General features: G+C 37.4%; 3 protein-coding genes across 7 annotated transcripts in view; 1 reads left to right on the forward strand and 2 right to left on the reverse strand.

The window, feature by feature from the left end:
- Positions 1–377: 377 nt before the first annotated feature.
- On the reverse strand, positions 378–7,005 carry LOC127421435 (neurochondrin-like). 3 transcript variants are annotated; one of them, XM_051664479.1, is made up of 7 exons: positions 6,848–7,005; positions 6,215–6,455; positions 3,888–5,114; positions 2,927–3,171; positions 1,350–1,565; positions 1,108–1,250; positions 378–945 (listed from the first exon to the last, which is right to left on the reverse strand). In XM_051664479.1, exons 2-7 carry the CDS (start codon positions 6,419–6,421, stop codon positions 527–529), a joined length of 2,457 nt encoding a protein of 818 aa, XP_051520439.1. In that variant the 5' UTR covers positions 6,422–6,455; positions 6,848–7,005; the 3' UTR covers positions 378–526. The 3 variants fall into 3 exon arrangements, with proteins under 3 accessions (XP_051520439.1, XP_051520440.1, XP_051520438.1); XM_051664480.1 differs by having other exon boundaries at positions 6,215–6,434; positions 6,848–6,970; XM_051664478.1 differs by lacking the exon at positions 6,848–7,005 and having other exon boundaries at positions 6,215–6,747.
- A 251-nt stretch (positions 7,006–7,256) lies between these two features.
- On the forward strand, positions 7,257–17,576 carry LOC127421436 (mediator of RNA polymerase II transcription subunit 30-like). Of its 2 annotated transcripts, XM_051664482.1 has the most exons (6): positions 7,271–7,387; positions 10,881–11,044; positions 12,261–12,500; positions 14,007–14,165; positions 16,562–16,651; positions 16,910–17,576. In XM_051664482.1, exons 3-6 carry the CDS (start codon positions 12,261–12,263, stop codon positions 17,003–17,005), a joined length of 585 nt encoding a protein of 194 aa, XP_051520442.1. In that variant the 5' UTR covers positions 7,271–7,387; positions 10,881–11,044; the 3' UTR covers positions 17,006–17,576. The 2 variants fall into 2 exon arrangements, with proteins under 2 accessions (XP_051520443.1, XP_051520442.1); XM_051664483.1 differs by lacking the exon at positions 10,881–11,044 and having other exon boundaries at positions 7,257–7,387.
- A 1,708-nt stretch (positions 17,577–19,284) lies between these two features.
- LOC127420630 (exostosin-1c-like) overlaps positions 19,285–26,875 on the reverse strand; it is a 66,913-nt gene continuing 59,322 nt past the window's right edge. For both annotated transcript variants that reach the window (XM_051663038.1, XM_051663037.1), the window contains exons 4-12: positions 25,817–25,924; positions 24,622–24,741; positions 24,130–24,262; positions 23,373–23,491; positions 21,475–21,570; positions 21,276–21,362; positions 20,582–20,742; positions 20,281–20,452; positions 19,285–19,950 (exon numbers count right to left, since the gene is read on the reverse strand). In XM_051663038.1, the coding sequence (XP_051518998.1) occupies positions 19,765–19,950; positions 20,281–20,452; positions 20,582–20,742; positions 21,276–21,362; positions 21,475–21,570; positions 23,373–23,491; positions 24,130–24,262; positions 24,622–24,741; positions 25,817–25,924 (1,182 nt within the window). In that variant the 3' untranslated portion in view covers positions 19,285–19,764. The remainder of the gene's footprint in view (positions 19,951–20,280; positions 20,453–20,581; positions 20,743–21,275; positions 21,363–21,474; positions 21,571–23,372; positions 23,492–24,129; positions 24,263–24,621; positions 24,742–25,816; positions 25,925–26,875) is intronic.

Below are 26,875 nucleotides of genomic sequence, written 5' to 3' on the forward strand. Positions count from 1 at the left end.
AGAAAAACAAAACAAAAAACAGAAAAAGAAAAGAAAAGCATTAAATGATTGTGTCTATTGAAAGGAATGTTAACAGTATGTAACACAAATGTCTTGAATCGGAGGAAGGACAAAGCAAAAACGTTAAAAAAAACTTCAAAGAAATGATGACTAATCACAGCACCTAAATTATACTTTCACTTAAACATCTTGGTAAGTTCTAAACTAAAATCTTACTACATAAACACTATTTGTCAACTACCCATTTGTGGGTTTTTGAATAATTAAATTGTTGTAACGACGCCACCTACTGGACATACCAGCTCAAGACATTGAGAGGTGGATGCAAATACAAGTAGGTTCAAAAGAGAATGATTAATAAAATGGCAATAAATCACTTGAACAGCAAAAATATTTTTATTCCACATTCTGATTTACACTTTGGCCACAGAGGGCTTGCATTACAAATGTTTTGTATGTTTAATATGACAAACAGGCAACATATTATGTGCTTTGTCAGTCTTTAACTAAGCGAATTATTGAGATGTTAGTCCAACAAAATTCTGCTTAGCTGAGGCATACACTGAAGAGATCCACAGCCTGCAGTCTTCAACAACACACTAATGTCCTGACGGCACACAGGACTTTGCTTAGCAATCGCACACAGCACTTCCTCCAGAGCATCCTGTGATTGTTGGTCTGGGAGTTTTCCACTGGATCCCAGTAGAGTGAAGATGCTCTGTAGCCATACTTCTTCCCTGATCAAGGAGGTTATCCAGGGCTGAGCCCTAACACAGCCACCCAGAGCTTGCAGACTGAGCCTCCAGAGCTCTCCCGCCTCTTCCCAGTGTTCCTCCCAGAGAGCGCTGATCCGTGCTGGGTTAGAAGCCTGTCCTGCCTGCATAGCACTCAGGAGAAAAGACAGAGCCGAGGAGAAGAAACGACGCTGCCCAGGTTCTGCAGGGTCTGCAAAGATTTGGGAAACCTATCATTAAGGCAGCAACATGATGTTTATACTTGTTATTGTACACATGCTTTAAAATAGCGCATCCTGCTAACCTAGTAGTCCTATGCGAAAATCATATTCTACATAATGTGTGTGGTTTCATGCCAGGCCAGTGGGTGTACCTGCTGAAGCTGGTTTCAGTCTGCCAATCATGAGACCCAAAGTGCAACAGTTGGCTGCTAATACCAAGAGGCGTGGCTTATGAATTAGAACAGGTAGTGCCTCACTCAGCATGGTCTCCAGAGCAACAAAACAAGGATCACTCCTGAGAGGGTGAGGAGGAACAGTGCATTAAGTTGGTTGTTCAAGAAAAAAAATCTTTGCTACGTTAAATTGCAATTCAAAAGTTTTGACTTTTGTGTACCTGACTCGTTCTGGCTCAGTGATGGCAAAGTTGAGTAAAGCAGAGCACGTCGTTTCCATACTGGGGTCTCGGGTCCCTTTTTTCTGACTCTGACCTTTTGTAGACCCCCAACCCTTGCTCAGAAAATCCACGAGCAGTGATGGAGTATCCAGAGAAAGAAGAACTTTCCTCGGTCCATCTTCAGCTGAGAGATGACACAACGCAGGAAGAAGATATCTAACAGGGAGAATGTACAGTATGTGTACAATTTAGTCAGGTACTTGGTAGAGGTCGACCGATATTTGATTTTGCCGAAACAATAAGCAGGTGGATAAGTCAGATAACCGATTAATCGGACGATTTTAAAATCGGTGTATTGAACATTAACTATTTTTTTGGTCTTTCCTTACTGTGTTAGGCACGGACAAAAAGGCAACAGGAGTCCAAAATGAACAAAATCCCAGATGCAGTTTATTGTGCAACCAAAATCAGGAAAAAATAAGATTTGGTGCATAATGCAGGACTTTTAACTAAAAACAAGCCCAAAATACCAGGGACTCATATTTTGAGTCCATGGAGAAACAAACTATCAGCAACTAACACTGCTGATTTTTGCCGATAACTGATAGGTCCAAAAAGCAATTATCGGCTCAGATTAATCGGTAAAACCGATATATTGGTCGACCTCTAGTATAAGGACAGCCTAAATGTCACAAATAGCTTCAAAACATGCAAAAGAATGAGGTACACATGGGTGGATGGTGTGGTGTAGTGGTTCAGACTTGAGGTCAGAAACCAGGAGAGAACCATGAGCACTTAAAGGGATAGTTCACCAAAAATGAAAATCCTCTCATCATTTACTCACCCTCATGCCATCCCAGATGTGTATGACTTTCTTTCTTCTGCAGAACACAAATGATAATTTTTAGAAGAATATCTCAGCTCTGTAGGTCCATACAATGCAAGTGAAAGGGTGCCAAAATTTACGCTCCAAAAAGAGCATAAAGGCAGCATAACAGTAATCCATACGACTCTATTGGTTTAATCCAAGAGCGATATGATAGGTATGGGCGAGAAACAGATGAATATTTAAGTACTTTTTTGGTTGAGATTCATCTCACTGCCCAGTAGGGGGCAGCATGCATGAAGAATGTGAATCACCAAAAACACAAGAAGAATGTGAAAGTGGTCTTTTTCTCACCCACACCTATCATATCGCTTCTGAAGACATTGATTCAACCACTGGAGTCTTATGGATTACTTTTACGCTGACTTGCGTGATTTTTGGAGCTTCAAAATTTTGGCACCCATTCACTTTAGCACCCAGTCTTTTTGGTCCATGTTTGTGTATGGACCAAAAGAGCTGAGAAATTCTTCTAAAAATCTATGTTTGTGTTCAGCAGAAGAAAGTAAGTCACACATCTGGGATGGCATAAGGTTGAGTAAATGATGAGAGCATTTTTATTTATGGGTGAACTATCCCTTTAATTCTAGGTTGCTCACACATTTTATGGCGACATCAAGAAAAATATCATGAAAAAAAACACTGGGCCTGGTTGTATGCCGATAAATAAAGATTCTAGATTTGACTGTCTTACCTCAAAGCAGCTTCACTGGGCCATGTCCCATCTTGGGAACTGTTGTTGATGGACATGTTTGACATCCAGTCAGCAAGCCCTTCGCCTATTCTCCCTCCCTTGAAGTGACTTTTGGCATAGCCAATGAGAAAAGGCAGGAGGTTAATTACATCCTCTTTGAGACATGAGGTTTCTTCAGCAAGCCAAGCACAGAGGGAGCGGAACGTGGCAAACAGAAATGGGTCATCATGGTGGGACTGGTCCACCTAAAGAAGACACATTTATGTTTAATATTCCATTAGAGGAAAAGATGTGTCCCATTCACTTAAAGCAATTATACTTGGAATAATAGTAATATTTATTCCTAATTCTAATGTTTAAGGACCCCATGAAATGACGAAACAACTAAATCTGGAATCATGATTTTCTACTTGCTATTGCTAGTCGGAGGCAGGAGGTTATTAGAGGGAGGGAACATTCTCATTCTAGAAAGCGTCTGTTAAAAGTTAATTTTGTCAACGTTTAGGAGTACACATGCACACAGCCCTGAAAGCTAACAGACATGGCCTAAAAGCCACAAAACTAAAATGTTCATTTCACACGGTCTTTACGAAGAGTTTGCATGCACACCAATATGCTGATAACTACCAAAAAAAAAATCTGACAACGCAGGAAAACCCCATTTACATGAGATTAAGAGTCATCCTCTGCTTTTGGCATAAAAACGTAAACAGGCATGCACACAACACTTGTGCACATTCGATAAGCTGGTAAGAACGCCGGTAAAGGTGTTTACATGCAATGCAAAATTGGGATAATGGGTAAAAATCTACAGATTTCGTTAATTGTTTTACCTTAAACCTTACCCCGAACTAACCCTGATAAAGATGTTTAAATAACCTTATGCGTTATCGGCTTAAGCATAACTGATGTAAGAATGAGCATGTAAACATGCTGAATGTTGTTAGTGAGACAATCTCACCTGTTTCAGGTAATAGATTACTGCTGAGAAGGCTTCCTCCAGAACCCCTAGGACCTGCCTGCTCTGCTGAAGACTCAGCCCAGTGATGGCTGTCTGTAGTTGGGCAGGATTTGGGACCACCCCCTGACTGCAGGCTTGCTCCATAGCAGCCTCCATGATGCGATAGCAGGCAGTAAGTGTGTGCTGCAGTTGGGGGGAAAGCTCAGTGCCAGGCGGCTCTTCAAGACCCATCCTTACCTCCACACATGCCCGGTTCACCAGCAGGCAACAAAATTTAGGAGATCCCACAGAATCCCAGCCATGTAGATCCAACAGGCACGCAGATAATACTAAAACTGGGCCGAGCTGCTCTTTGCTAAGTTTACCCTGAACCAAGGGTCGCAGGGGAACCCATAGATTAGCTACAATCTCCATAAGCTCTTGGTTTTCTGATTCAGCCCCTGGTGGAGGAAGGAACTGTGGTATCTGAGAGCACATCGCTAATCTATCATGATCTGAAGCTCTGGAGAAGTTCTGAGAGACAGACCCCAAGAGTGACAAAAGATCAGAAGAGTATCTGGTCCAAGCCCGCTCTCTTATGTTGGAAGACAGGAGGTGACCCAGCAGTGGAAGACCTTTTTCAAAGCTAAGAGTCTGTTTCTTGAGTACGGCTCTGCATAGAGCAGGAATCACACTGCGGGTAAGCAGCTGCTCTTTGCCTTGTGGTAAACCACACACAGCGCTGAGAACTTGGTAGCAGTCATGTGCCAAAGCCTCATCCAGCCTAGATATATAGGCTTGATCCGGCGCATCTGCATTGCTTGTTTTTGAGGAATCTGTGCATGCTTCTTTGTCCAATGAAGATCTCTGGTTTGTCAGTGGAATTGTAGCTGTGAGATGTGCACCTCCATCATTGGTGTGCATGGTTTGAGATGGCGAATCCTTCTCAGATTCCTTCCCCAGTGTTTGTGGCTGTCTGTCTGTCCAGTTGGGTCCATTCTCCAGTATGCTTAGGATCAGAGGGATCGTGCTGAGGAGCTGTGGATGAGCAGCCATCTGTGGGTCTGTGCTGAGGGCAGCCAGCAGAGCAGTGCCCAGAGAGATCAACTCCTCCGGGGGCAACCCGGAGCTGTCACTGCCCCGGAATGCTGTAACCAGGAGGCGCACGGGCAGATTCAAGCCCACTGCTTCAAAAATCCGGTGTAGAGTCACACTATCTAACTGGCCTGCTGGACACAACTTTGTGATCTACAAGAGATACAGTACAAATGAGCAAACTGTTGCACTAGAGCTTACAAATCAGGGCCCAACAGCAAATCATCCTTTAGTTATAATTGGAGGGGATTTATTACTGAGGGTTTTCTTAAATTATGGGGCTTGAAGGGTGGCCCGTCAACCCAGTGGCTCAGTTTTACTTGTCCTGCCAGCATTGTCACTGGCCATGACACAAATATGATACATATTTCTATAACAACATACTTTTTATCAAAACTAAATCAAACTGTATTTAACTAAATATCAGCTATAAATTGCCAGAAAATAATGGCACATGGTGCAAAAAATGACTTGCTGTATTTATTCATAATATTCAACCCATTCTAGCTGTTGTTTCCAAGACTATCACAAGTCATTCTAGAAATTTCTAAAACCTCATCTATGTAAGCCAATTAGGCAACGTTACCTTAGTGACATGTTAAAATCAACAGAAAAACAGCTGCCCATACTGCCCAAGAGCGTTCCAAAGACTGTGGACTGACTTACCTTGAAAAAGAGAGGATCCGGAAATACGTTTGGACCGTTCTAATTCATTTGTTTTTGCTTACATTCTTGAAATGGTCTATATACAAATATGTAAGTAGTTTGAGAGGATAGGAAGATTAACTTAATTGTATCTGAATATTTTACAATAAAATTAAAATATACTGTTTCTATACTTATAATCAACAACCTTAAAAGAATAAATTCATATTTTTTCCATCGTTTGTAATTTGATTACATTCGCAATGCTTCATGGGATTGTAGTTCAAGACGGTAAATACATAGTCTTGTACCTTTTGTCTTTTTGTCTGATTTTCAAATACTTTTCTGCGTCATATCAAAGTTTGTAATGGCATGATTTACCTCGGAGTTGGTTGGTTTGTTCTATGGCTTAGAACTCTTTTATAAAATCTGAAAAAAACGAATGGGGAAAAACACTTCCGGAACAAAGATGGCTGAAATAATGGGTGGGCACAGTTGCGCTCTATTGTTGAGCCATGATGATAAAGACACTAGACACTTAATCTAGCAAACAACAACCAGTTTTGGTAGTATAATGTAGCTGAGGAGGATAAGCCATTGATGCTTACCAGGAGTAGTGCTGCTAAAGTATGGCTGTCATTCTTGGCATGAGCGAGAGTATGCAGACAGCGCTCCAGAACCTCACTCTGAGAGGCGGAAAGGCCACAGGATCCAGGTGCAGAACTGAACCCATCTGCTCCGTTTTGCTCCATATTGGGTAGATGGTGCTGGGAAGAGACTTCCTCTGGGTTGAGATAACAGCCATTCTCTGCCATCTTCAGTGCCAACCTATAAACAGCCACCAGATACCTGGGCATCAGAAGTCATGTCATTATTATCTACTTCAGGTTCTAGTCCAAATCCATCCACATGGTGCCTAAAGTTTAGATCAGTGTCAGACAGACAATTTTCCACTATGGGCGGCAAAACACATTCGATGACAACACAAAAGAACCATAGGATTTAATTACATGTCTACATTATATTCAGGCAACGTGTTTAAACGTTCACATGTTAAATGACCGTTGCTTTAGTTATAAAGTGATTTAATTGTATTAGGAAGAACTAATCTGTTAGTAAGCAATTGGCCATCTGGGAAGCAAGCGACTCAACACTAAATACATTATTAAAACAATTTTCAAGAGATATGAATGACCTAGCCGTTATAGGCTACTGCAACACAGAATAAGTAGATAACAAACCTGGGTAACGTACACACACGTTAAAGCTACGTGGAGAGACGACACGACAAATCTCGCGAGATTTACTGGAAACTAAGAAGAATACATCATTTCAAAATAAAAGCTTTCGATAAACGGAATAAAAGACCAAAAACACATTAAAAGTCTGTCTGTTGTTCATACACTATTTGAGCACAAAACTGTTTGTGAATCATTTTCACGATTACCAAGTAACTCTATTACAAACGTCAAGTTTCACTTTGTGTGTGTTTCCGTGAAAGCACATAATAAAAACATGTTTTTTTTTTTTTTTTTTACCCCGAGGTTAGCCTAAACGCGAGACTGCTGATAAACAGAAAATAATGGATTTCTATTTGTGACGGTTGTAAAGGTACCTTTATGCAGCACAGGAAACCGGAAATGACGAAACAAGTGACGGATAATGGTCCTCTGTTTGAAACTGAAAGCGAGCGAGGGGAGAACTCCCGTGTTTTTTAGTAGGTTTTGCTGTTATCTACTAGAATACAACTACTTAAGACAAGGAACAAAACAATAAGCGCAGTGAGTATTTCCACAGAGTGCAGAGTAAATACAGTACACTTATTTTGAAGCACAGAATGGGCGGCGTTGACAGTTCATTCATTTCAGTTTCATGCGTCTGTCTGATGCTGTCCATCTTAAACAGTAGTGCACAAGTGTTAATCCCTAGCATGTTATTTCCTCTCTTTAATGCTCATTAAATTTCAGATGAGCATGCAACAGAAGAAATTACACCCAGCTTTTTTCTTTTGACTAATATAAATAAATATAATAATAATAATAATAATAATATATATATATATATATATATATATATATATATATATATATGTGTGTGTGTGTATAGTATATGTACATACATACAATGCTGGGCAGATTACTTCTGGAATGTGATCCATTACTTATTGCAAATTACATGACTTAACATATACAGTAATCAGTAACCTAAATTCAATAATCATTGAATATTTTAATGAAAATCTAATCATTCATTTTAAATGGATCAAGTATGCACCTTTCCTTTGTAAAACATATATATATATATATATATATATATATATATATATATATATATATATATACAGGGTACAACAGGGCACAACAGGGCTAAAGGCACACATTGAGAAAAAAATGGCTTTTTTTCTGGTCACAAAATGTATCAAGATTGAAAAAATACTTTATTTTTTATTGAATAGTGATGGAGCAACACAATTTGTGTTAAAAGCGTGTTTTATTGAACGGCAAGATGCCTTATCATTTCTTGATATTTTCAATCACATTTGGCATTTCATAAAATCTCAAGTATTGTATATACAGAGCCTGGGTAGCTCAGCAAGTAAAGACGCTGACTGCCACACCTGGAGTCACGAGTTTGAATCCAGGGTATGCTGAGTGACTCCAGTCAGGCTTCTTAAGCAACCAATTGGCCCGGAGTTATGTAGGGTTAATCTCCTCATGGTCGCTATAATGTGGTTCTCGGTGGGGCTCGTTGTGCGTGGATGTCATGGAGAATAGTGTGAAGCCTCCACACGCACAAGGTCTCCACAGTTATGTGCTCAACAAGCCACGTGATAAGATGCGCGGATTGACGATCTCAGATGCAGAGGCAACTGAGATTCGTCCTCCACCACCCAGATTGAGGCGAGTCATAGCGCCACCATTCCAAAATTGGGGAGAAAAAAAAAGTATTCTATATACAAACGAATCTCCATTATGATTGGATCAGTCACTCAGGGGCGGAGCCAGGAGTTTTTCACAGGGTTGGCACTAAATTGTGCCCAAGACAAAAAATGACCAAAATGACAATTGCGAGTTGGGTGGCCAGGATTAGGTCCATGGTCCCTGGCCACACCCTAGCTCCACCCCTGCAGTCACTATGAGCACACTTTGAACATTCTTTATACAGGGTTCCTGCGGATCCTTAAAAAGTCTTAAAATGTCTTCGTGATATGACCTAATGTGATTATCAAACTTCAAAAGAATACGATTTAATGAAATAAATGCGTGCGCTGCTTCCTTCAAAGTGAAAACTCGGCACTGTTGTATTTTCTGTATTTTCAGTTCACAATAATCAAGCCATATTGGAAATTTATGACAAGCAATCACTAAAGATCAACTGTCGATGATAATGATGTAGTGTTGATGAAATATGATGGTGTTTACTTTTAACTGTTTATATTGTAATATGTTGTAGATTACTGTAGGAGAGCACATTTTATTTCCCTTTCCCTATTTCCCAAATTATCTGTTTGAATGAGCAGCTGGAAGTGGTGAAGCAAAAACATTTCAAAATAAGCGTCCCTTGTATATTTCAGCCTTTAAAGTAAAAATTTCTGTGCTATGTATAAAATCTTTTTTTTTTTTCTCTCTCCCCCTGCTTATTGATATTTTTGTTGCACCATAAACTGCATCTGGAATTTAATTAAATTTAGACTCTTGTAGCCTCTGTCTGGCCCTCCCCATCACAGGAAGACTAAGAACGTTTAATATAGGCTACCAATTTTAAAAACTATTGGCAGATTATTTGCCCTTCGTTCAACACATTATCATATCAGCAAAATCCAATATCGGTTGACCTCCAATTTGTATTTATTTATATAATGGTACATAAACCAATTTTAATGTGATATACTGTATGTGGAAAACATGTCTTGAGTATTTTTAACTTTTTGAGTTTTACTGATAAGTATTGTTAAGGCCATGTTGAATGTGTGCTCCTGCCTGTTTAAGTAAGAGTCTGTGATACATGATTTATTTTGAGATTGTGTGGGTTTATTTTAATATGGGGATATGGTATTAATTTGATTTGTTCAGAACTTGAAAAAGGTCTTTAAAAGTCTTACATTTGATTTTAAAAACTCTGCAGCAACCCCGTTATAACAAATCTATTCCCTCCACTTAACAAAAACAATGCGTTTAAAAGGGACCTTTAGCCCCTGTAACAGAGGGACTTTTTACCCCAAATACTATCCTTTCACTTACTTGACAGTTATTGAAAAAAATTGGATTTAATCACCTTGAACAAAACTGAAAATGTCAAATAAGTATTTTGTCTCAAAATAAATGTGATAATTCCTGGGATTTTCATTATATACAATTTTTTTTGATAACATGCACATTTTAAATGTATTAAATATGAATTCAGATTAGCTCAAAATCAACCTTTAGACATTACATGCAGTGATCTCATGGATGAGGAACATTTCACAGTGCGTAGTGACAAACAGGTGTTTAGGAATGTACTGTGGTAGTTTTTGTTGTCATTTAGTGTTTTTGGGGAAACCCCATTGTACCTTATAAACATGTATACAGAACCTCCAAATTCTTCTTAAGATTGGATGTCAAGTCCTTTTCAATGGATATCATATTTCTTAGGCAAAGATTGCATTTCTCAATTAATTTTTTTACCTGCTGTCTCTTTAAAAGTCAAATTATTTTTGTATGTGGCCAAATTAGGAACAGAACGTACTGTTCAATGTATGTAGTACCACCTGGCTAGACCTATCACATGTAGGCTATTTCAGGCTCTGGCTCAGACCACGTTTTTAAAATTTAGGGACATAATTAGTAAATTACACACTAGTTATTGCTGTTGGCTGATTGGTAATGTAATTCATAAAAGTAACTATAATTTCATTATGCATATTATGAAATGCAAAATAATCCAATTACAAGTACTCGATTTTTGTAATCTGAATATGTAATCCAGACTACATGTTCTCCGCTACTTTGGGAAAAAAAAATGTGTGTATGTATATAGAATAGAGTGGACTTCTAAACAATGTGCTGAGAAAAAACTCAGATAAGGTGGACTGAGCACAGGACAGAGAGAAATGGGAGGGAATGAAGCGTGAGGTCATTCTTAGCCTTGACATTTATATAACAAGTAAATGTTTCTTTGTTTTGCAATGTAATGTACCCTTTGTCTTATTGAGACTTCTGCTGTGAACTCTCCTAGTCATATTGCAATTAAACTTTGGAAAAGAGAAAATCTGATTTCATGCATTATTCTTAGACAATTCTTTCACAATTTTGGTGTCACGGACAAGAATCCTTGGGACCCTGCTGGGAGTGACTGGGAATCTCTTCCCCTAAAGATACTGAGAGCCGACTGGGGACTCTTTCACCTAGGAAGAGCGTGTCTGGGACTGGGGATTCTCCGGCACATTCCTCTTACAGGTCTGCACAGGATCTCAAAGAACTATTTAGCAATGTGGATGAGATTTTCCCTTTTCCAACAAATTTTTGGATTTTCTTTGAATAATTGTGCACAAGATAACAGGGTCTGGGACCGCGAATGAGATCCGAATTGGGATCGGCAGATCAGAGACATCTGACTGTTTGAAAAAGCTAAGAAATAGAGTAAAAATATAAATAAATAGAAGTAAAGATTACAGACAAATATGAAAACGCAGCATTTGAGAAATCATATGCCTAAATTGAAATATTTTAAATAGTTTTATGTGTAATTATTAACCCCCCAAATTTTAATTGCCTGTGATGATATAATTTCCTGGTCAGGGAGGACAGATGGTGTGGGCAGAAAGACATTGGGAGGCTGTCCACATTACCAAACAAGAGACAGGGGAACAGTTGATCTGTTCAATGCCTAGATAAAAAGGCAGTCAAAGTGTACACTGGTCTGAAGAAGGGCTCAGAAGTGAACAGTGTGAAAAGATATCACTATGTTCAAGGCCTCTTGGCAAAAATAAAGAAGGCAGTAAAAACCAGCTGTCTTGGAGAGACACTTAAACATTCTGAACTGAACTGTGTGAAAAAGGACACTAAAAATCATCTCTTCAGCTTGCACAGTAAACCTTTTAGGCAGAGACTAGATCTCAAAAGTGAAAAGAATGCTATTCTGAGATGCAGGTTAGTGCTATTTTGGTGGCATGAGGGGTGTGTGTGTGTGTGTATATATATATATATATATATATGTGTGTGTGTGTGTATATGTGTGTATGTATGTGTGTATATATATATATATATATATATATATATATATGTGTGTGTGTGTGTGTGTGTGTGTGTGTGTGTGTGTGTGTGTGTGTGTGTGTGTGTGTGTACGTATACGTGTGTGTGTGTGTATATATATATATACACACATATATATACATATACACACACACACACACACACACATATATATATATATATATATATATATATATATATATATATACTCACACACATACTCACACACACACACACATTTATTATTATATACAGTATTGCTATCTGTGGTTGTGATGGGTGATGTTTCCTTCACTCTGTTTCATCTTGTTATCCTTGAAAATGAGTAAAACTATATGTATATTAAAAGATTAGATGAACAGAAACGCAGGCTCAATTTTGTTCTAAGTAAAGTTGTTTTAGTAATTTTCTCTGTTTTTAGATGTCTGCTTCAATCCCAAAGAAGGGTCTGGGTCCAGGTATGCCTGTCATGCCCCCTCAACAGCAGCAGCAGCCGCAGGCACACATGCCCCCTGGCCTTGGCCCTGCGCAGCCGGGCATGCCTCCACAAGGTGCCCTACGGGAAATCTCTCCCGTCTACCTGTGTCGCATCGGTCAGGAGACTGTCCAGGACATTGTCACACGCACAATGGAGATCTTCCAGATCGCACGAGCCACTCAGGTGGGTTTGTGTTCTTGAATATTCTCCATGAGGCATCTATGTCAAAACATGACTAGTAGACAGTTATTCTAGTCAACTGGATTTGTTTCTCATTTTTTAAGATGTTTTGCTACTGGCTTCGTTATGAGGTGACCTAGATATATGATGACCTGGATAACATGCCAGTTGAGAGCAATCCAAAAAATAACTCTTGGTTCTACATGTTTGAAATGAGTTTTGTTAAATTAAAATTACTATGTAATTTCAATTTAAATTCTTGGAGTAGATAGAACCTAACTGAATCAAGTAAACCCAACAAAATATAACATGTCAAAATAACTAAAATGAAACTTTTTTAGGGATATGCTAGCTAGTGACAGGAAATGTTAAAGGAGTTATGAAATGGAAAATCACATTTCCCTTGATATTTAGACATATAAGAGCTAACTGTACTATAAAAACATACTGTAAATTTCAGAACTCAAAACTTCCTCCCCAGTCCAAAAAGAGCATTTATAGTTCCCACCTGTTTGAAACATCTTGTCTCGTGACATCACAAGACATTGCTTAGTTGTATTTACATGCCCCACAACATGTGTCATCGCACACTTGGCCCCACCCACTGGTGTTTAGTTTGTATCGTAAACAGAGAGGAAGAGATACTGGTCTAGTGTGACTAACTATTCCTGAACACCAAAGGGGACCAATCTGAACTATTCTGAAGTTTTTTGTGCATATAACATGCATTACACAGATGTCTTTGACCGTTGTCATGTTTATCACGCAGCTTTTAAAAGACGTGGTGTCAAGTTACAATTCAGAAACGGAGATGCCATTCAGTTTCATTCAGCTGCTCTGCTTGATGTTCTTGCACCCATCTGCGCTATTTTTAGTAGAGCACTTGAGTTAAAAACCAAGGGAACAGATTTATTCCTGCTGCGATTATGATACTGAATTTCAAGAGGAAGCATTAAGGCAGTTTGACCACAAAGTCTCAGTTCTTATTTCTTGAAGGAACCGTTTGCTCAAAAATGGACATCCTGTCATCATTTACTCTCCCTCATGTTGTACCAGACCCACGTAACTCTCTTTCTTCTGTGGAACACAAAAAAAGATATTAAGCAGTAATGTAGTTGGGTACTGACAGCTTCAGTCACAATTCACTTTCATTGAATGGGTAAAAAGGGCAGTGTCAAAATTCTTTCAAATTTCTTGTCTTGTGTTCCATGGAAGAAAGTCACAAGGTTTTTAACAACATGAATGTCAGTAAATGATGTCAGAATTTTCCTTTTTAAATGAACTGTCCTTTTAAAATACTGTATGTATGCTTGTAAACATGTAAATGTCAAAGTTAATGTAAACAAATATATATATTCTCAAAATACTCAAAGCAAATTTTCTTAAAAGGATAATGAACTTAACATAGAATCTTTGCAGACTAAACATAACTAGTTCGTCTGAGGAATTGGCATACTTGAATTGTGTGTTTTTTTTTTTATTTTTATAATGTGGTTTGGTCTCCTCTAGCTGCCCAATGGTGTGACGCAGAGCCAGGCAGCATATCAGGACCGCTTTGGGAAACTGCAGGAGCATCTGCGGCAGCTGACACTGCTCTTCCGTAAGCTGCGTCTGCTGTATGAGCGCTGTGTAGAGATGACAACCGACCTCCAAGAGTCTCCAGCTGAAGTGAGTCTGTCTGATCTATCTTTTGAAGACATTACATTTGTTAATATATATATATATATATATATATATATATATATATATATATATATATATATATATATATATATACATATGGCATTTTATATTTGTAGTTTATAGTTTGTACAGCTCTTGTGGTGAACACTAGATGGCAAACCCAGCCTATGGTTTAAATGTAAATTTAGGTGTCCTGCTGTAAATGCTATTCTATGGTGGCCTGCTTTTTGCAAGAACTTTTTGTTACTGACATAATGGATTAACTGGTTATTTAGTGTCCCTAAGTTAGGAAAGACATCTATAGTGTGTCACTTTAAGTTAAAGTAAGGATTTATTGTGCGTGGCCTCATGAGTCATGACTGATATTCATATCATAAAAATGTTAGTTACAGTTTTTGGTGCCTGCATAGATATACTGGTACTGTTAGATCTGTTTTTATAAAGTCAAGAAATTATTTTTAGAATTATCAATTTGCCAAATGGTAGTTTAACTGCTCAATGGAAGGCAAAAAATAAAGACTTAAATTGGCTGGAGGAAGATTTAAGATGTAATCATTCTGATTCATCACAAAGTATGATTTTTTTTAATGTGAGAGTCAAATGATCTAAGACTGATTCAGCTGACTTGCTCCTGTGTACATTCTTATTCAGCTGTTTTCATTATCTGTTGTTTGATTCAGGCTGACATAATTTAAACCATATTGCTTTAATTAGTTTCAAATTGATGGTCCCTTTTAAATTTTGTAATTGTCTTGTGAAAACGCATTTCCAAGTGATATACAATGAATATCAGAAGGAAATCTGATCCAAACTCAGAAGAAGAATTAGTGCAGCCTTACACCAACATTGTCTTCAAGATGCATAAAAAAATAAAATAAAAAAAAGGTCGATCATGAAAATGTTTGCAAGATGTTGTTGATATGTTCAATACATATAAAGCCAAAAAGCTTTATTATATATTTAGATATTCCAAAATGTGGGGGATTAACATGAATATGTACTTGATGCAAATCTTAAATTCCTGTTAATACTGTGCAATATGAAATTACATATTTTTTGCATGCATAAAAACAAAAATAAAAACTGCCCACCAAATATATCACATTTCATCTCATATCTTCTCAAAGTAAAACTGTTACAACATGTAACTTTACATGTAAATCTATATCAATATTTCAGAGTTACTATCAACCTACAATATTTACTAATTCAGAGAGTAATTAGACTTTACTTAAAGGAATAGTTCACTCAAAAATTAACATTCTCTCATTTACTCACCCTCATGCCATCCCAGATTTGTGTGACTTTTTCTGCAGAAAACAAACTAAGATTTTTAGAAGACTTTCTAAGCTCTGTTGGTCCATTCAATGCAAGTGAAAGATGGCCAGAACTTTGAAGCTCAAAAAAGCACATAAAGGCTGCATAAAAGTAATCCATACGACTCCAGTGGTTAACACCATGACTTCAGAAGCAATATGATAAGTGTGGGTGGGAAACAAATCAATATTTAAATCCTTTTCACTGAGCAGGACCCCATACCGGCACTTATTATATATGGGCTGCCCTGTGAATTGCACACAATGATTGAAAGACAGAAAGTCTTCTGATAAACAAGCGATCTGACTGCCACCCACAGACATCTTTTACCCTGCTGTTTACTCAGCGTAGGCCTGTTACAGAGACAGGTGTAATATTTCATGGCACCTATACAAGTGAAATCTGACAGGAAAAAAAGAATCTTTTTCTGCTTGTCTTTTTGTAAAAAAAATAAATAAATCACTTACAGCACCTTTAAGACAGTACTTACCAGTAGCAGCCAGCAAAAACAATGAAGTCTAGCTATTAGCTTTACTATTTTTATTTTTTTAACTGTTAGCTGAGAGACTCAACATAAAACCTTAAGAGTGGCAATAAGCAAGACTTTTTACAGAGTCTCTGTTCTTCCAGAAAGCTCAATGTGACGAGTAGAGTCAAAAATGCTTAGTGGTGAAATAGGCTACAAGATCATGGTCAAGTCAAACCTTTATGCTGAAATTTGCAGACTAAATTTGAACTAGATTTGTCAAGATAAACTTTGATGTTAGCTTGACAAAGTCTTGTCTGAAAGTTAAAACTATTAGATTCTAGATACCAGATAAATCTGGTAGATTTAACAGCATTAAACGAATGTAATTAATCTCATTCATGTAACGTTAACATGTAAACTTTGGCAGCCATAATTCTATGTGGATTTGAATGACAGCTGTTCTCAATGCTCTGTTCCCTTTGATGCACTTTTATTGTTCAATAGGTTGTGACTGCCACCCATTAACACCAACATTATGGTCTTTTGCATATCATTAACACAATGTGTGTGTTTCCATCCTTGTGCATTGGTCCAGCTGGTTCCTTATATGGGAGAGGAGATTGCTCCTGTGAGGGTGGAGCCATGCAGCCCAGCGATTATTCAGGAAAGACAGGAAGTTTTAGAGGTTTGTTAAATACAGTTCATGCATCAATTCTTCCAGTGAACATAATACCGGTAATGATGTTATTCCACTGAATTCCTGCCATTGTGCATAGAATATTTCTAAAGTTGCAAAAAATTGATATACCGAACATGCTCTTTCATTTGGGGTAGAACCTATGCTCATCAAGCTTATGCCCATTCTAAGCTCACGTTTAGACGGAACATATGATACATGTAGTAACAGTGTGCTGAGCTTGTCATATCATGTGTTTTTTAACAGAAAGTGAGGCAGAAGAACCAGGAGATGAAGGTGCTAATGGACCAGATGAGGAACCTGCTGTGGGACGTCAATGCCATGCTCACCATGCGAAAATGACAGTAATACCCTTCTGACCAGCTTCTGTCAATTCTTCTTATTTCATCTTCCTACACAAGTACTGGTGCTCTCACACAGGCAGCAAAGAATAATAGATTGTCTTTTGTTCACTGGTGGTGCTAGTCACATAATATTTCATCTTGACGAATGAGATCAGACTTAGCAGCTCTTTGTGGTCTTGCCTCATTTACAGTGTTAAATCCCAAAGCACTGATAATTACTGCTTTATCAAAGCACTGAATGAGGATCAGTTTGAGCAAAATGGCAGTAATGTTAAGTCATTTTGTTGGCATGATAAATGAGCAGCACAGACCTATTTATTTTAAATTATAGTGCTTACAGTATAGGCCTTTGTGTATTGATCTGTGTGATGTGTTTCACACTCTTGGTCCTCAGCAGATACATATTCAGGATGGTGTGTGTTTAGATTGAGTGTGATTGCAGTTTCTCTGAGTTCTGTATTACACTTCTGATTCTTCTTTCTGGGTGAGGGAACATTAAACAAGTATCTAATGAATTGTAGGGTTGTAATTTTTTTTAGTTTTAGTTTTTTTGTAAACTAAAGTTTAATACCTGTTTTTATACAAAATAAAAAATAAAAATAACTTTTTTGGTCCTATGTGATTTTTGTTTTTACGGAAATACTAAACAGATTACAAATCAATATGATGCAGTTGCTTGTCTTGCAGACAAATTGGGCTGTCAATGGATCAATTTAATTTAATAATGATTAATATCATGGCTTATTTTTAAAGTGAATCACAATTAATTAAAATGTTGAATTTGCGGAAATTTGCCTCTTCGAAATTGTTTACCACCATCTATAAACATACACTTTTCCTTTGGCATTCCTATAAATTCAAAATTAAATGTAAATGTAATTTATTTATTTATTTATATATATATATATATATATATATATATATATATATATATATATATATATATACACATTACTGTGCAAAAGTTTTAGGCACTTGTGAAAAACTTTCAAAAAATAACAATAAAAAATGACATAAATAGTTTTCATTAATCAATTAACATCATACAAAGTCCAGTAAACAGAAAAAGAGCTAAATCAATATTTGGTGTGAACACTTTTGCCTTCAAAACAGCACCAATTCTCCTACTTACACCTGGACACAGTTTTTATTGGTTGTTGACAGATAGGATGTTCCAAGCTTCTTGGAGAATTCACCACAGTTCTTTTATTCTGTCTCTTCATGTAATCCCAGACTGACCCGATGTTCAGTGGGGGCTCTGTGAGGGCCATGCCATCTGTTGCAGGGCTCCCTGTTCTTCTGTTCTATTCTATTTGAAAAAGTAATGTTTGGGAGTATAAAATGTCCTATTGACACTCTAAAGTAGCAGATATAAATAACCATCTTAAGACAAATGTTTTTGTGAAACATCTTATGTGCCTAAGACTTTTGAAAGTGTTTCTGTTTCGCATTTTTCTAATTTAATCATTTATTTTTCTTTACAAATGATATTTGAAGGATGGTGTACCTGTATGCTGGGTTGGAAATCTCAAGGATTAATAGTGGTGTTTTCCTTATTACATCACGTATTGTTCTGAAAGTAAAAAGAAACAAATGAAACACGGAATATAGGCTGTCACCCGAAGCAAAGCGGGCACATTTACTCGCGTGATTAACCGAAAGTGAAGCACTGCCGGCTCATGATGCGCGAATCTGTTCGGTATACTGCAGTCTCATCACATTTTAACTTTTTGTTTAGCCTCCCATGAAAACACGCTGCATGATCATGAGAAAGGATTACATCAAGATGTAGATTGGAATACAGGTAATTTATGTAAATAAAATCTGTCTTGCCGTTGCTGACGTGCCAGTGATTACCCCTCCGCGTGCCAATACTGGGACGCGTGCCATAGGTTGCTGACCCCTGTTCTAGAGACTGTTGTGTGTGAAAATCCCAGGAGATCAGCAGTTACAGAAATACTCAAACCAGCCCATCTGGCATCAACAATCATGCCACAATTAATATCATTGAGATCACATTTTTTCCCCATTCTGATGGTTGATGTGAATACTAACTGAAGCTTCTGACCTGTATTTGCATGATTTTATGTATTGCACTGCTGCCACAGGATTGGCTGATTAGATAATCGCATGAATAAGTAGGTGTTCCTAAGTGCTTGGTAAGTACATACAGTATATTTATATATAAATATATAAATGTGTTCTAATATAAAATATAATAATATAATATTATAATATATACATTTATTTTTTCTCTTGTTTATGTCCATTTTATTTGTCAGCTACCCTTGGTTTCTGGGCATTGTTGCACGAAACCTAAAAATAAAAGTGTATGTTCACAAATTCTCCCTCACAGTTTGCATTTCAGAATTACTTTATTGGTCACGTTGTTTTCACATCATTAGTCAGTTACTTGTCACTCCCCTTGCTTGTTAGTCCACAGCACCGTTAGCAGCCTGCTAGGCACCCATTATGCTACAAACTCTTCTCCAGTAAAACAGCAGCTGGAATGATTGACAGATCTGCTTTGCTTTCACTCTTAAGTGAATTAATACATGAAGCTGTCAATCACATTTAGAGAACTGGCCATAAGAGGTAAATACCCCTCTCCTGTCCACTGATTGGCCACCACAAGCCAGAAGTGGTGGTCATCAGACTCTTTCTGTGTTAGTGGAGGATTTCCCCACCAGTGTCAGTATCAGTCTGTGACCTGTCTCCTCTCTCAGTCTGTTCTGTGTGTCCAGCTGTTAGCTTGGCTCAGACGCGCTCCAGGTCTTTGTACTTCTTGCGCATGACAGACACGTGATCCTTGTAGAGTACAGGGTCCATGCGAAATTGAGAGTGCACTAGAGGCATGTAACCGAACCAGCTTGCAAACGTGTTGATGCACTCCTGCCTCTTGGTAAAGTGCTCAGGGTTTGCCCATGGCGCCATCTTAGTGCCCTGAGAGGAGACCGAGAAAAAAAGAAGTTGAAAAATACATCCATGACACTAGATGATTGTGAATAATTTTTTACAATGGCATTGGCAACTGAGAACTTAAATTTTTGCATGATGCTGCATCTATGCCCACGCAGTTTGTGAACAGGAATTATTCTCCTTCTGTTACCAAATAGAACAAGCACAACTGAGGTCATGTGATCCATAAATACTCGACACAAACCCAACACATCCACTGGTGGCAGAAATGATTGACTAGTCAAGTAGTTGGTACAAACCCACATATAGTGACTGTGAATTGAAGTACAAAATTAGCTTGGGCTCTGGCCTCACCTGCAGAGCGGGCATGTCTTTGTACTGCTTCCTCTGTGCCACTTTAATGGGTGGCAGGTGTGTCACAGAGGAGACCAGGAAATTCATTAGGATATCCTCACAGTTAGAGGTATGATCCACCAGCACACGCAGAGAGGAGGGGAGGTACTGAGAGAACAGGTGATGGTAGTATCTGTAAGAAACAAAGATTTTAGCACATAGTCAAGAGCACAGTACCCGCATATATTCAATGGCTTGATCAAGCATGATAGACAAGATGTAAACATTGTCTTGTCAGGGTATGTGAGCTGAAGTCAATTACCTGTGATAGAACGCTGCTCCAGTGAGGACGATGGAGTACTCGTTGGTCCATTTAGAGGTGTAGCTCCAGGCTTTTTTCACAGGGTCCCAGAAATGGCTTCTGGGAGGGTAGCCAACAATCCGCTCTGGGAAGCTGCGCCACACATGGAAAGCAAAATTGATCTGCAAGTGTGAGATTAGAGCAGAAAAACACAAATTACAATATGACTTGGCTATACTTGACCACTTTTATCTGATCTGATTTCTCTCTGGGAATCTCCGCCACATAACGAAAGCAAAATTGATCTGCATGTGTCTGCAAATTGATCTGTAGGGTGTTCCGGGTGGTTACTTAGTGGGCCAAGTCAAACAGCCCACCCCAAAGTCTCTATGCTATTCTGTTCTCTAAATATGGCTTGAGCTAAAGGATTCTTTCTCTCTTTTATCATCCACCAGACAAAAATCTGGTTTAAGTCACCTTTCCTCAAAAAGCAGCATGATTTGAGGTATAATTCATGTCCGTTGAACCATGGGACAAGTTACTTACCAAAGTTTAATACTTAGTGTAAGGGGTTTGTTTGTTTGTTTGTAAATACAGTACAGTAATGGTGAGGCTGAAGCACCACATGGTGAAGCACCACTTATTAATAGGGCAAAGACTCTAGATTTATTTAAGTAGCATCTACAAGCAGGAGGTGTTTGGATTTATAGTTTACCTCACTGGTCAAGAGAACCGTGTCTTCATCCAGGCTCAAAACTGCCTCTGTCTCAATAGCAGCATGAGGCAAAAATCGACTGCTCGTCTGTGAAGGTGACAGAGAAAAGAACTGAGCAAGACATGAGAGGGAGAGAAAGAGCATGATATCTCCACTGCTCACAGACACAGCTTGACTGCACTCTCACTTAGATACTCACTTTCCTTCTGCCATCTGTGACGATAAGCGGCACTGGCATAGGTGGCCATTTACTCCGGTGAGGGGGCGACTTATCACTGTTCCAAAGGATAATGATCTGACAAGAAACCCAAACAAGAAAACACACTATCACAGTATACGCTCCACACTGACTGATGTGACTTTTTCTTGGCTTTCGTCATGGTCTAACTACATTAACATTTGATACAGAACTGCATTAATATTTTTGAGATATTTAAGTTTTTTAATATGTAACATTTTTGGCATGTTTTTAATTAATTTATAAATTCTGTTTAAATTTCTTATTCTTATAATAATGATGATAATGATGATAATAATAAAATTAAACAAACTTATTAATGAATAAAACATGTTTACAAATTATTAAACTTTAAAAAATGTATAAATGATCTCAAAGATATTGAAATTCCATATCAATTAAGAATTAATGTAATACAATTAAACAAAAATTATTAATGAATTAGAAATGTTTTTTTTTTTTGTTGGTAATTAACATTTTTTAATTAAATCATACAAAAGCAATGAAATGCAAAACATATATATATATATATATAATCAACATTCAAACCCCGTCCCCCAAAAAAACAACCCTGTGGTCAAACATAAATAAATATATAGAAATAAAAAATCAAACAGACACACATATATACATATATATATATAATATATATATTTATATATATAAATTATACATATATATATATATATATATATATATATATATATATATATATATATACACACACACACACACATACATACATACACACACATAATAATCATACTAACTATATTACACTACTCTCTCCACACCCCACCCGAGAGCCCTTCAAAAACTCCAAATACCTGCCCAATTTCCGTATAAACATATCCAAGCCACCCGTCTTCCCGATGACACCTCCTCATAAGCTGCCACCCTCCCCACCTCCGTGCACCACTCCGGATATGAGGGCGCATCAGCTGACCTCCAACCCCTCAAAATAACCTGCTTGCCGATCATCACACAGGTCAGAACCCAGTTCTCTATATGGCCATCCCCCACATCGATGACTGCCCCATCGCCCAGAACACAAAGTCTGGGCCAAAACGAAACCTGAGTACCCACCACGTCGCACACAAAATTCTGTGTGGGTGTGTCTTTAAGATCAAGCCTATACAGTCTAGAGGGGGTCCAATAAAATCTATGCAAAATTTTGAACTGATGAATTAGAAATGTTAACAAATGATACAAATTATAAAATATTTAATTTTATTTTTTAAATATTTATATTAACAAATTATTAGATATTAAACTTTTGAAATATCTCAAATGTTAATGAGATTCCATATCAATTAAGAATTAATGTAATAATAATCAATGTAACAATAATAACACAATTAAACAGACAATTAATGAATAAGTAATGTCAACAAATGATAAAATATTTAATGTTATTCTTTATTTTAATAATTATATTAACAAATTATTAAATATTAAATAAGTATTAAACGTCTCAAAAATATTAATGAAGTTCCATATTAATCAAGTATTAATGTAATAACAATTAATGTAATATAAATAATACTAAAATTAAAAGAAAAATATTAATTAAAAATGTTTATTAATGAAGTTTCATATTAATTATTAATGTAATAGGAAACAAAAATAATAATAAAATTAAACAGACAATTATTAATAAATTAAAAATATTAGAAACTTATTAAATAGCTCAAAAATATTAATGCAGTTCCATTTCAATTAGTATTAATGTAATAATAATGTTTAATATTCAATACAATTTAATACAATAAGACACATTAATCTATATGCATTGATGACTAGGGTGAAGTTGAAAAAGGTGCAAGCTCAACTAGAGTCTGGACGTTTTATCTATTTACCTGTGAGCAGTATTTTGATTTGGAGACAACCTGTAGAAGCTTCATGATTGGCTGAGACTGGGAAATCAGAGGTGAGTTGGCATGAATGACAGCAGTGAATTCCTGACCTGGGCTGATCCCTACATCAAAGGAAAAAGAGTCAGAGACATCCTTGCCATGAAGGTACTATACATTCTATACTATACTATACTATTCTGTTCTATTCTAATATATAGTACACTAATATATAGCATAGTACACAATGGCTTGTTTGGAATAACATGCCATACTACTCACTCTGTTTTTCTGTTTTTCATTCTAAATTTTCTGTATGCGTGGAATACAGAGATGACCTATTATATTTGCCATAAATATACTTCACATTCTACTTTCAGTATGAATGAACTGTAAACATATCAGGCATGCATTTTATCATCTCTTTCTTGGCTCATTTTCTCATCGGACTGCCAAAAGTGTATACATTTTTGGATAAAAACGCAAAATATAATTTCGTTTAACTGGACACCACTCGTGGAATTAATGTAATTTAATGAGATCATGTGACAGCAATGTAGCAATCCAGCTGTTTGAAACATGTATTATTGCATATTCTGTACTGTTTCATATTCTACTTTTCAAAAATTAGTATGCAGGCAATATTCGGTATATACTGTGTAGTATGCACAAAGAAGTACACCAGTACTTCATTTCACATATTGGCAAAACACTATATATTGTATCCCATTTACACAATGACTTTTTAAGGTTATAAGCTTACCAAGGTTTAAATAATAGAACGGGTAGTGGGCCAGATGTGTAGAGTACTCGGGCAGAACCAGCAGCCCTCCAGGTAAGGCATTCCACATGAATTTATTTCTGGAGATGTGGGAGTACACTCTGTCCTTTATGATCTGTCCGACAAATGGGCAGCAGAGTTAAATATAATGATCAAATCAAATAGTAAATAAATCAATTAACACCATTTCTGTTAATAAAAGGCAAACGCATTTGTTAATCTATATACCTGCATACAATGATCAGTGTTCAAGCTCATTTTAATTTCAGCAGATAGTTGTAATGTTGGCCAGCAGGGGGCGTACCAACGCCATCATTTTCTACAAAATCGACATTTGCCAATTAACCTAAGGGCAGGGGACTAAGTGTGCGCTAATGATGTATGGCTTCCTGTGCTCATTTAATTTCCCCTGATAAACCTTCCTCTCTGTCAGACACGCTGCCATATACACATCTAAGCTGACCCAGCTCTCACCTCTAGTGTGGTGAGTACGATCTTATCCACAGAGGAGAAGTACGCCTCCCAGAGCATCTGTGTGCGCTGTCGTAGAGCCAGCACCCTGTCAGTGCCCACAGCTCGCACTGTAGATGGTACCTGAGGGAACAAAGTGACATATAATTCACCGGGCAAGACTAATTGGTGTACCTGGATGGAATTTGTACCTTTCGGGCAATTCACAAACACTACCAGAAACAAAATGTTATACTCCATCTAAAGCTATGCAGCATTTTCTAATTAATTAATTATTATTATTTTATTTTGGTCAATTGCAGTATTCTGTGGTCAGTTAGTTTTATATAATGACAAATAAACTGTTTTACTACGCATCTTTGTTATTTTAATGTCTTTGGTTTCACTCTGTGGTTTCTTTCTTCACACATTCTTAAATTAGTATTCCCATTTTTCCATGTATTTATGTAAAAGCGGGGAAATGTACAACTGATTTTTTCAAACAATGCAAATTCACATTGGGGTTCTGATCACCCTGTCTTGGTTTTATTTTTCAATAATGACATATTAAGAGGGAAGATAGAAAAACTTGTGTTTTTATTATTTAAAGAGTAGTTTACCCAAAAATTGTAGTTCTTTGTGATTTACTCACTCTTACATCTCTCCAAACCCATCTGACTTTCTTTTTTCCATGGTACACAAAAGGAAGAATTCAAGGAAAATTATGGAAGTTGAATGTTAGAGACTGATAGCCTCAGTTACAATTCGGTTTCATTGTTTGGAAAAAAAATTGCAATGAAAGTGAATGGTGACTGAGGTTAACATTCCGCATAACATTTCCTCTTGTGTTCCACCGAAGAAGGAAAGTCATACAGGTTTGGAACAACATGAGGGTGAGTAAATGGTAACAATTTTCATTTTTGGATGAACTATCCCTTTAAGTGTATGGGTAAACTGCTAAAATAAATATTTAAAATGACTATTTAATACAACGTGATTCAATATTTAAAGAGAATGTCACAGCATCTAAAAATAAACACTTTCTTTTATACATTCATATCAATTTATATCCAAAATCATGAAATTGAAAACCCCCTACATCAATATAATTTGTCAAGTACCTACATATGCTTTAATTAATGGCCTTATGTTCCATTCCAAGAAATAAAACCCATTTCCACTATTTTTAGCAAATAGTCCCATACGGAAGGCTTGTTACCTGTAGCAACAGTCTCTCGTCGCCCTCGATGACTGCCTGGTTCCATTGGATGACATCAGAGAAGGGTAACTCCCAGCCATTACTGAGTAACACTGGGATACAAGCAGCCTGTGAGACACCCCAACCATCAGAGACAAAGAAAGTGTTATATACTATAATTATCATCAGCACAATCAATTGGTCTACTGTAAAAAAGCACAAGAAAAATAGACCTAACCACAAAATGCACTTAAATATAGATATAGTGCGTGTTATTTTTCCCTTCAGGCAAGGTTATGAGATAGAATATAGTGTGTGCTGAAAAGGCTGCTTGGATGTGCAAGAAGTCTCAGGAGGGCCTGTGCATGACTCACTCTTCCCATCCAGCAATTTTTATCAGAGATCCAGCCAGACAGATATGTTAATTACCCCCCCCCCTTCCCCAGCTTCAGGGGTGGTAGAAGAATTTGATGCTCGCCTTCCCTCTTGTTTACCACCCCATTTTGATGTTGCTCTACTTTTGCTCCCAGATTCCTTGTTTGCTTTTACTTCATTTTATTTTTTAAATTTTTTGCCATTCACCCAGTATTCTGGTCTGATTTTTAATTAAATCACAAGAGAGTGCGGTCTTGAGATCAAACACAGCCCTTCTAACAGTTGCATGGCCTGGGTTTCATCCTAAACAGGCGTTAGAGGACACATGGGCAGACAGCAACAAATTGCTTCAGTTGACTGATTGCTGCCTTGGCCTGCTGAGCCCACAGAGATCCAGGAGCTTGAGATGATAGCTTTATGGCTGCATGACTAGCATGGATCCCTCTTGGCAATGATCCATTCCATGGCTGCATGTTCAGCCATTTTTTTGCAAGAAGTGTATCTAGGAATCAGAACTAGAGAGACAGAGGGTGTGAAATAAGAGAGAAAGCAGCAATGTCAGGGTGAAAGAGATTGGAGGATATTCTAGAATGGTGGTTCTCAACTCAGTCTAGGTCTGTTCTGATAGAGTCATGGACAGCAGGGAAAAACAAAGCTAAATTAAAATAATGAAATGCAACCAACCAAATAATTGTTCATATTTAG

Source organism: Myxocyprinus asiaticus, chromosome 30 (genome assembly GCF_019703515.2).
Source record: "Myxocyprinus asiaticus isolate MX2 ecotype Aquarium Trade chromosome 30, UBuf_Myxa_2, whole genome shotgun sequence".
Taxonomy (NCBI): Eukaryota; Metazoa; Chordata; class Actinopteri; order Cypriniformes; family Catostomidae; genus Myxocyprinus; species Myxocyprinus asiaticus.

Coding starts and splice junctions, on each gene's coding strand:
- LOC127421435 (XM_051664478.1), bottom strand. CDS start 6,463: ATGCCCAGGTATCTGGTGGCTGTTTATAGGTTGGCACTGAAGATGGCA. Junction 5,115..6,214: donor CTTTAGCAGCACTACTCCTG/GTAAGCATCAAT, acceptor TATCTCTTGTAG/ATCACAAAGTTGTGTCCAGC. Junction 1,566..2,926: donor CCCAGTGAAGCTGCTTTGAG/GTAAGACAGTCA, acceptor TCTCCCTGTTAG/ATATCTTCTTCCTGCGTTGT.
- LOC127421436 (XM_051664483.1), top strand. CDS start 12,261: ATGTCTGCTTCAATCCCAAAGAAGGGTCTGGGTCCAGGTATGCCTGTC. Junction 12,501..14,006: donor AGATCGCACGAGCCACTCAG/GTGGGTTTGTGT, acceptor GGTCTCCTCTAG/CTGCCCAATGGTGTGACGCA. Junction 16,652..16,909: donor AAAGACAGGAAGTTTTAGAG/GTTTGTTAAATA, acceptor GTTTTTTAACAG/AAAGTGAGGCAGAAGAACCA.